General features: G+C 39.1%; 1 protein-coding gene across 2 annotated transcripts in view; it reads right to left on the bottom strand.

Annotated features, from left to right (window-relative positions):
- Nucleotides 1-10,981, bottom strand: part of RTN4IP1 (reticulon 4 interacting protein 1) — a 44,003-nt gene extending 33,022 nt beyond the window's left edge. For both annotated transcript variants that reach the window (XM_066547554.1, XM_066547555.1), the window contains exons 1-6: nt 10,649-10,981; nt 9,337-9,488; nt 8,447-8,515; nt 8,090-8,214; nt 2,684-2,732; nt 1,029-1,165 (exon numbers count right to left, since the gene is read on the bottom strand). In XM_066547554.1, coding sequence (XP_066403651.1) covers nt 1,029-1,165; nt 2,684-2,732; nt 8,090-8,214; nt 8,447-8,515; nt 9,337-9,488; nt 10,649-10,895 — 779 coding nt within the window. In that variant the 5' untranslated portion in view covers nt 10,896-10,981. The remainder of the gene's footprint in view (nt 1-1,028; nt 1,166-2,683; nt 2,733-8,089; nt 8,215-8,446; nt 8,516-9,336; nt 9,489-10,648) is intronic.
- Between the last annotated feature and the right edge of the window lie 7 nt (nt 10,982-10,988).

A 10,988-nucleotide genomic window follows, 5' to 3' on the forward strand; every position in this document is an offset into this window, starting at 1 on the left:
ATGGCTTCTTAGCACAGTTACCAGTAAAATTTTTCCACAGATCAAGCAGCTTCCATTTCCCCTCCAAGAAAGTTAGCTCAATCTAGCTAAAAAGAGCAGTGTAAATACCATATTCAAATACAAGTCATAGTAGACTACATTTAAACAGATGGGAAGATGACAAAAGCAAAAAATACTTCTGTTCTAGAGAAAAATCCAAGGCTAGTTTAAACATAGCTGCTGTGACAAGATAAATGTGATTGTTTTTCAGAGGTAGCTGTATCCAATGTTACAGAATAGAAATTTACTCCCAGTTGCACTGCACAGTGGCAAGTCACTGCTCCTTCATGATATAGTTCTTTCCTCTACAAGATCAAGTTTATATTTACCAGCTTTGCTCAGGATTTCAGAGATTTATTTCAATTTACTCACACATTGTATATTCTCCAAGATACTTGGATGGAAGCTACAAAACTGTTCATATTACAGTCACTGAAGAGAAGCACATGGAAATGAGCTTATCTCCCAATTAACTGGCTTAGTGTTACAATGAAATCTGTGCTGGGCATACTCACTTGCAAACTGCATTCAAAAAGGTGAATCTACTTTACAAAATAATGCTTTAGAAACGGGGAAAAATTTAGGGAGTTCTGATAGAGTCAAGCAATCAAAAGGCAGAAAGTCTGACCACAAACTCCTTCATTGTTGTCATCTTATTCCAGGAGTTCCATACTGTTGTCTCCTTAGCACAAAAGTTTCATACCTCCTTGGTGTTTCGCATGGGCAGCTCCTCACAGCACTGACTCTTTCTTCTTCACAAAGCAGCCACTGACTTCAGTTCCCTTCTCAACCAGCCACCCACTCTTTTATAGCATCTTCTTCTCATTGGTTACAGCTGTGGCCTATTAAAGTCAAGCCTATTCCTAATCTTTGATAATTGGCCCAGCTGCAACTCCCAAGGGGTAAGATTACTCTCTACACTATCTTTATTTTCTTATATTCTATCCCCCTACACTTGATCTCAGTATTAAAGCAACACAAATACTCACAAGGGTAATGTTTTAAGCTGCTCTTCCAGATTTCCAGATTTATAATCAATCACATCATCTGCTCCAAGCTTTTTCACCAGTGTGCTGGCATCATGAGAGCAAACTGCTGTCACATGAGCATCCCAGGCCTTCATTAGCTAAAAGCAAGTATAAAAAAAAAAGTCCAAAGATTAAAATTTAGTGAAATATTGAGAACAACTTGAAAAGCCAAAGTCTCATTATATTTATATAACAAATGAGCACCTTTAATAGGGACTGGAGAGACTGTTCCAATACAGGATAATTTGTCACAAATCCCACAGACAAAATAATGGCTAGAATTTATCAATATTTAAGGTGGCTGTGGGGAGGGAGGAGTTGGTGTGAAGGAAAGAGTGTGGGGTTTTTTTAATGCCACTGAAAGATACCAGGTCTCATGAAAAATAAGGCTCTCAGTTTACCATCTGTATGTTTAGTCTACCAGCTAAACATACACCAAGAGATACTGTCCAAGTTGCCAATCAACCAAATGGGCACCAGATGTACCATTAAATATTATTAAATATGCCCTTTAAGTATTTCATATTACTGCAAATAGGTTAAGTACTAGTAAAAAGAAAAAGAAGGAAATAATGTCTGATTTATCACAGGGACAATATCAGGTTATCTTGTACTCCAAAAGCTATAGCAAAGTAAAGGATTTTTGCTAGTTATTTATCTCTTTTGGCATCTCATTTTTTCATTCACACTAACACTTTTTACCTTTATTCCAGGTTAATTAACTTAGTTTATCCAGGATTGATCAGTTACAAATTGTAACTAGTCAGTAGCTGGTCAGCCTTTCATACTAAAAGTCACCTGCTTCATCAAAGATCAGGCAAATAGCATACCACAAAAAATTCTGCTGGAAACCTCTTTAAAACCACTGTGCTTATGGCCTAGTAACACAGAAAGCAGTGATGCAATCACCCAACTTCTGTATTTTTTATAATCTTGAGAGAAAGATTTTTCAGCACGAGATGATAGTAATTAGAATCAAAACTCCCAAATTAACTGAGAGCATGAAAGAGGATGTTCCACAACTAATGAAGTAACAAAAGAGCATGTTGACTTTCCAAAGTTTAGAGCTACTGAACAGACAGACAAAAAGGCAGCAAGGCAAAGACAGTGAGGGAAAGTAAATCTAAGCCTCTGTGCTTTACAGCCACTGCACACAAAAGCCTGATGGGCTCTCACATCATTTGACCAGCTACAGCAGTTGTGGTAGGTGACATTCTCCATCAGTTTTCCTACTCATACACCAAGTTCTGCTCATATTTAGAGCACAGAGCTGAATGAAAGATAATGAGAACAGCCTACATATTTCAACTTACACCAATCAGAGATTTCCTGCACCCAAATTGTGAAATGTGATCTTACACCCAACTCCTTTCTTTGAAAGTCCCTATTTCCTACTTTAAAATAATACAACATAATAAACGGAAAGCAATAAATCTAAAATACTTTACTTTTGGAAATATCAATCTTCTCAATCAGGCAGACAGATCTTGCTATTAATCTTGCTATATACAGAGCTTGCTATTTCTCTATTCCTTTTCTCAATTCCCCTGCTGTTATTTTTTTTTTTCATACTGAAATGCTTGAAGATTAATCCTGGGCATGCTGGATAATATTACCTGTACAGCAAATGTACCAACTCCTCCTGAAGCTCCTAATATTAATATTCTGTAAGAGAAAATTAAAATATATTTAATAGTTCTTTAAATAAACTCTGGAGTAATTATGTATTCTAATGTTTATTATACATCTCTGACGCTGAATTATTTTTAGCAAAAGACTGGTTTGGTCATTCAATGTTATTCAAGAGTGGTTAACTGTTCAGATAGCCAAAAATGTGACTTAACATTGCTGATCATGTGTCCTGTGCCAAAAACATTATCTCAGCACAGCCAAAGAAACTTCCTCATATGTCCTTTCTTCTAAATGCAGGCAGTGGGAGCTGTCAGGTAGTAGCACTTCTATCACTCAAAACTCCTGTACCTGTCCTCACTTTCCCAAATGTAATTGTTTTGTTTGGGACAAAATCAATCAAGAGCCCTTCCTGTCTCCCAGACTCCACTGTCACATCTCCTAAAGAAAAAAATCCAATTCACCAGCATTTTACAAAAATCAGTCCCATCTAAGAGAAAAAGTAGTTAAGTATCACATTATTTAATGAGACGTGAACTGCAGAACATATGGAACATAATTATCCCATATTGCATAATGTTCATCTAAAAGACAAAAATTCAATGAAGTGTCCTCACCACTAACAAGTTTAATTTTTATTAAATTAAAATGAGTGTATTTTTCTTTAGGAAAAATAAGCAGTAGAATTTTTCTAGTTCCTTCCAGTCCATCTCAACAAGACCCTGTAAATGCCAGCTTGTGGGAACTGGCACACAAGCAAGAAAATGAAAGAGTATATTGCCTAATTATTAGCAACTGAGAGTTCATTTTAACTGATAACCCTAAATTTCAAAAAAAAAATTAATAAAAGTTAACTTGTGTGAGGACCTTACTGCTAGAAGCCTAATTGCTGTTCAAAAATTTAATCCAAATTATTGTATTAAATAACTAAACATCAGAAAGTGAATTAGTAAGAAAACCTTGCAGCTCAAGTTGCAAACAGTGCTTTGTCTTTGGATCCATTTGCTAATTCTAGGACAAAAAGAAGATCCAAGATGAAGTCCTGGCACAGGATTGGGGAACATCATGTTTCTCAGAGCTTCCATTTGCCAGAAAAATCTCAGAATCTTCAGAAGCTGGTGAAATTCCTGTTTTAAATCTCACAGTAAAAGATGTTGAAGGAAATTGCTTTTTACAGGACAAAACTGTACTATACAATCTGGAGTCTCAGTTTACAAAAGTTCTTTGAAGTAGCCTAAGAGACTTGGCTGTGGTCACACTATCCATTTTGAAATACTCCTTTTGTAAGTGATCAGATTCTGTTCCCTCCCATTTCACTGATCCAAGCTGCAAAATTCAGATTAAGAATATGAAACCACAATACCACAAAGCCTGCAGCTTTTAAATCTGCCAAAATGTACTTATCCTCAGAACCAGGCTTCTAACAACAGATGCCCACAGCAACATGCATATTTTGACTTCAGTATACTCGAAAAGGCTCCAAGATCCTACGCTCAAGATTTTGGGTTAAACCCATCTTTATCCTTAAAAAGGACAGTCACAATTAAATCCTTTCAAAAAAACCTTTTCAAACTGCCTTTACAATTTCACTCCTTAGTTAAAGGGCATTTCTTCTACTACATAACTGGGGGAAAGCTGCCATCCTAAAATGTACAATTTGCTCAAAGGATTTAGGTAACATTTTCAGTTTGGGGAGCAGCTTGGCTGGGACTTTTTTTTTTTCTCCTTCAATAAAAGCCCCTCAGGATTCCTTCAGGTAGAAATACTTCTGAGATTCAGTTTGTTCCTATGTTACATGGGCTATTTTCTATCACACCTTACAATTATTAAAACTCTCTCCACACACTGTGACTTCAAGAAAGCTCTTCATTTCTGAGACAAACCACATCTGCACAGGAGATCCATGTGCAGCAGCCCAGCAGCACTGACAACAGCAAGACACACAAGTAAGAGGGGTGGTGTTTGAAGGTGCAGGACCTGTTAGGACAGTACTGAATGACAGATGGTGGCAAGTGCCAAAGCAGGAACAGTTTTGTGTGCACTGCCTCAGGAAAACAGAGCCAGGAGAAAACACATCGTAGAAACTACCTGTTTGCACTGCAAGGGTGAGCTCAGGAGTAAATTAATATAAAAGTATTTGCACTAGGGACCAAATTAACAAATCTTCTGACCTGGGCAGGGATCCAAGAGAACCAATTTTTTCAAAAGAACAAAAAGAACATTTGTAGCCCAGGCTTTCCTCCCTTCTGACAGAGGCACAACATTCACCAAGCCCTCCATGGGGCTCAGCAGTTCAAACAATCAGAGGGAGCAGATCTCTCCAAATAAGCACAGCATGAGATTTCAAAGTTTAGCCCATCTCCCTAGGCCCTGCTTGGAGCTATGGTGTGGTCAGAAATGAGCATCAGGAGGCAGGACCTGTCTCAGCTGTGTGTGCCCTCCACCAGAACACATAGAGGGTGGGGAGTGGGTACAGATCAAGGACTAATATTTTCTCCAGATTATAAATAATTAAAAAATTTCAGTGGCAGAGTTACATGCAAGATAACAATTGAATAAATGCAGTGATTTTATATAGTTGTAAAATTAATGTATTTATTGACTAAATATATCACCTTTATTTAGATATAAAATTATATTTCATTTGATTATGCCAACAAAATGTCCTCAAGAAATTTATTCCTGGATCAAGCAGTGTTTACCCTATCAAAAAGTTTTACAACCTACACTCAATTTGTACTTCTCAACAAATAAAATGATGAAATAACACACAGACATTAAAAAAATATTTTCTTGGGGTATTATACCATTCAAATTTTCACTGTAACTGTATGAACCAGGAGTCTGTTTGGTAGCTTACATTAAGAGAATCCAGCATCTCTGCCCAGCATACATGAAAGTCTAAGATATTGCTTCTGCATTTACATAAAGACTTTTATTTAAAAGCAATGTAAGCACTTTGAATAACTTCTCAAACTGTCAGGTTTCTGTCATGCATTTTCTGAATACAGAAAGCAAGAATTTTAACATCTAATGTTGAACAAGCATATCTCCTTTCTATTGAAACAGGTCAGTGGCACATATGAGGTAGCTACAGATAACTTCAACACAACACAGTCATTTTGAACATTTAGGACAGTAAGAACATTTAAGCTTCTACAAGAATATTGACATTAATTAGAGTGGTATAGAATAAAGGCTATGGAAAAATGACTGGAATTGCAGGAGTGTTCACAAACAATGAGAGCAAACTTCAGGAAACTTGTAAGAACATAACCTGTGAAAGTATGTGCAGATGGAGCAGATAATCTGCCAGATCAATGCACAGCCAGACACTGGACTAACAGCAAGTGTTTCTGGTTAGCCCACACTAACGCCTCAAAAGAGGCAAAGAGAACAATACACACCAACAGAAAAATCTCACTGCTTTTAAGATGTCCCAACATTGCACTAAAGCACCAGTGAAGGAGCTTTCATCAAGAATACAGCTGCTCTGCCCAAATAAGACATTTTTCTGTGTGTGTACACCCTTCTACATAGCTATTCACCTACAACTACAGGAGACAGAAAGACTGACACAAAATCACACATGTAGGTAACTTCTTACCAAATATATGATCTAAAGAAATTAGGAAACGCTGTATAAACTGTTGTATTTTTAAATTATTGCCCTGAGGATTCATGGAATATAATTTTGCACAGCCTCTTCAATGCACTTTAAACACTTTCCTACAAGCACTATTTCAGGAGGAAAAAAGGTACCATCACATAAGTCATTCACTGCTGGTTTTACAGTTCAAAATTTATAGATAGGAAATATAATATTTTTAAAGTACATTAAAATGGGTTTTTGCTGACAGAGTAATTAAAAATTTATTTGGAACATGAAAGTAAATATTAAATGTAAAGATTACATTACAAATGTAGTTTGCTGACAGAGTAATTAAAAATTTATTTGGAACATGAAAGTAAATATTAAATGTAAAGATTACATTACAAATGCAGTTTCAATTTTACTGCTAACAATCTAAACACTTACCTGAAGATTGGAAAGACAATTTAAATAAAACTAGCCTATCAGTGTATCTTTAGGTTAATTCTATTTATGTGTGAAAGTTAAGATACTAAAAAGTCTAAATACTGAAAAATAAAAAGTAAGGTGATCTTGTATAGAATTTTTTTACTAGCTGGAAGTTAATTTCAATGATGTCTCTTTGAAACTCCTTTAAATTTTGCAATTTCATCTTCTCAGAACATTGTTTATCTTTAGAAAAAATACTCAATATTTTCATTATGAAGTTCACTGTGACACATGAATGATCATTCACTCGATTGTCTTCTAGAGATGTGGGTGAAGAATTTTAATCAATCTAGTGTCCTTTGCAGTGTGTTGCATTACAAAGTATCAGCCAAGATAAGAAGAGGTCAGGCATCCAAGACTTCTGCTGCCCAGTAATTACTTTATGACCTAAATCTGTGATGCAGTACAGTAATTTTAACTACTGTTTTTCAACTCCCATAGTTTTACTTTTGCCCTCATTTCCATTCTGAAGATCTTGCTATCTATTTACTCAAACATCCAAAGGTCAAAATAACTGAAAATTTCAATTATCAGAAGAAAAATGGTATTTGCTCCAACCTTTCACTGCATTTTTCCTCATCTGCCATTGTCAGATCAACAGACGATAAACAAAGTCATTTTTTTTATTTGATTGGCTGCTTGTCTTGTACATTCTCCTTTTCTTGTCTGCATTCCTGACCTCATCAAAGTTCTGGCCTGCAGGTCAAATAAGAGTCAGTCACCTGCTCATTTTTCCCAAAAAGCTGGAAAACCAGTCTGTTCCAAATGGCCCACACATGCAGGAAGTGAGTGAACCACATCTCTGTCCTTGAGAGGGCTTTTTGTGAGCTGCCAGTACAACTGAGAGGATATTACAAGTCCCTACAAATTCTTGGAGATAACATCCTCAAATTCTCTATATAGCCCATACATTAGATATACACTGGATTGGAATCACAGAACAGCCTAGGTTGGATGGGACCTCAAAGATCACCTAGTTCTAACTGCCCTGCTCTGCACAGAGACACCCTTCACTGGGGAAGGTTGTCCAGAGCTCCAGCCAACCTGGCCTTAAGTATTTCCACTTGTGGATGTGAGGGCATCCACAACTTCTCTGGGTGGGCATTTTTTACCTCTATACAGGGACCTCATCTGAGCCTTCCTCTAAAGAAGCCTCTCTCAGCAGCTGTGTAGACAGAATCCATCATCCTCAGACAGCCGATCTGTATCAATGTCATGGTGTAACAGTCTTTATTGCTGCTGGACATGTCTTACAAGCAGCTCAATATAAAAATGAAGAACTTTCGTTTTAGCACCAGAACTCTTTACTTACCTTTTCCCACTACAATTACTTTGGTTCAGTCCTCCCACTTGGTTAAGTGCAGACCACGCAGTGAGACCAACATATGGTAAGGCAGCAGCTTCTGTGTGACTGAGACACTTTGGCTTAAAAGATACCTGAAATAAAACCATAACTAAGTCACACAGCAGCTCCTATGTGACACTGAAATATTTAAAAAAGCTTTACTGAATTGCAGATTGTGTATTGCACATTTTCAGCCATCTTCAAAACTAGCTGGAATACGAATCAATCCAAGCACTAAGAAATAAAGTTACTTAGATACTGAAGAAGAAAAATGCCAGTCTTTACAACTTTGAGGTTTTGTTAGCCAGAGTTTTGGAAGTTTACCTCATTTCCACTAGCTACCACGAACTCTGACAGAGTGCCTTGTTTCCATGGGGGAATTGCTGCCCACACCTAAAACCAAACAGAAAACAGCTATCAATTTTTGTAGTTTTCCACACAATTATATGTACACAGGAATTTCCCTCGTTAAAGAAATCTTTTTTTATAATTCACAGAATGTCTTCACTGTTTATCAGAAACCAGATTTAGCTTATTTTACACCAAAAAAAAAAAAATCACAAAACCGACTACCAACTATATGAAGGACTGGAGGGCTATGTGAATAAATTGTACCACTGCATTGTGTATAAGACATAATTTTTCAACTCCCCCCAAACTACTCCCATGCCAGGAAAGCCCAGATTAGAGGGGTGAGGATGGTGCAGAATCAGGATTTGCTATGCTAAAACTGATGAAATGTGAAAGCAACTGGTGAAGGTGAAAGCAAACAGTATCAGTATTTGTGTGGGCACCCATGAAGTGCTTCTTGGGTTAAGCCAAAGTTCCTACTCCAAGCTACTCAAGAAAAATAAAAACAAATCCCTTCTTGTTAGAATTCTACCTTCAATTAAAAACAAAGTGGCACTTTTGAGTGTGCACATATAAACAAACAAATTCCACTCTTGCTACTGCTGCAATGGTCCAAAAACTAAAACCCAGAAGGGACATTAACTTGCAGAAGCAAGTCTCTGAAAGACCATGAGACCATGTTTTTCACAGAAAAAAATGAAGGGAAGAAAGTACTCTAGGAATTTACTGCCAGATAGGCCTTATTAAGCGTGCAACAGCATTAAAAAAATAATTATGAGGAGAATGAATGCTGAACATTTCATAGTATATTTTAAGTGTACATTTTGGAAAAAAGAAATAAAATAAGACATTGGTGGTATCACCTCATCTCCAGGTTTGAAATAAGACACACCCAGTCCACATTCCATAACCACACCAGAGACATCTCGACCGAGCGTTAGAGGAAATTCAGTCTCGCCGGTTTTGAGTTTCAGGGGATCCCGCTTCATATTTAATGCAGTTGCACCATAACCACCTGCAAAACATGGAATCAACCACAACATACCACACTGAGTGCTCATTTATTAACTGTGCAATTTCAATTAGAAAGCACCGGCTATCCATAACGTGCCTCATTTCTGTTATAACTAAAGCATGCAAAAAATCTGCAATATTTCACACTTTTACAGATTTTAGAGATAAAGAGCAAGTGTAAAAAATAATAAGGCATATCTCCTAAGATGAGTAACCTGGACTTCTATTTAGTAAGCAACAGACAAACGCGGTGAAGTCTCAGAATTACCCATCTAATAACAGTGCTCAGCCTAAAAAGAGCCTGCATTTGGGCATGTATACCCACTCAATTGTTTGGACAAGTCCACCTAGGGGCCCTATCATGCCAGAAAGTGTCTTAACAGGAATCCTCAGATAGGAAATGTCCCATCACTAAACCCCCAACTATATTCAAAGATTTTTTAAAATTCATTTTTAGAGACCCAAAGCACAGATTACAGCTGGGTCAGCAGGCTTCCTACAGATATATTTGCTTGTTCTACTGAATCTGATTCAATATGCAAGCACTTCTACACAGGAAATACAAGGTATTCTACTACCACAACTTCCTTCTGGTGTTTCAAATCCAGAAACTGGGGGAAAAAACCTAATTAAATGTGTCAAATACAAAGAGCCGGGCAGTGAAAGAGCCAGATTTCCCGGGCAGGATGACAGCACGTCTCCAGATGCCAGTTTAGGATGGGCATGGCAATGAACACCACGGTTTGCCTTAGGTCGTGCAAGCCGACTTGGCAGAACTTGGGCCTCCAGCCCCATTCACCTCCAGGAGATGGGAAAATCCAGCATCACTTAGGGGGAATGCTGCTCCTTGGCCGGGCGTATCTCGGTCAAGAGAGCAGCACCACAATCGCTCAATTGAAAGTTCACCCTCTCAACACACACGCGCACACTCTTGTCAGTGGCTTTTTGTATCGTTCTTCCCCGAGAACCTGAAAAAAAGTAGAGTTTCCAAGAGGCGGTGGATTTCCACAGGGCTCGGGGAAACACGTGTGTTGAGGCAGCCCTGGACACTGCCGGGCCAGGCCGGTGCCCGGGCACCGCTCGGGCCGCCGGAGCCGCAGCCCCAGCACAGCCCCTGCCATCCCGGCAGCCCGGCCGCGGCTGCTCGGGCTCGGCACTTACTTCTCATGCTGAGGTCGATGGGGTTCAGGCTCGCAGCGTGAACCTTAATGATGACCTCGTTCGGGAAGTGTATGATGGGGAACATCATCTCCCTGGTGAAGCGCAGCACCTCGTTGCTGCCGTACCGGTCTATGACCCAGCTGGGCATGGCGATCCGCGCCCGCGGAGAGGCGCGGAACCCGCGGGCCGGTACCCGCCCGTTCGCCCAGCGCAGCGCCCGCCCGCCCGCCGCTCCCCATGACAGCATGGCCAGGGCAGCCGGGCCGGGCCGGGACCCGGGTTCGGGATCGGGATAAGGATCAGGATCGGGCCGGGGCGCTCCTTCGCCCCACAGCGCTCA

This window comes from Molothrus aeneus, chromosome 3 (genome assembly GCF_037042795.1).
Source record: "Molothrus aeneus isolate 106 chromosome 3, BPBGC_Maene_1.0, whole genome shotgun sequence".
Taxonomy (NCBI): domain Eukaryota; kingdom Metazoa; phylum Chordata; class Aves; order Passeriformes; family Icteridae; genus Molothrus; species Molothrus aeneus.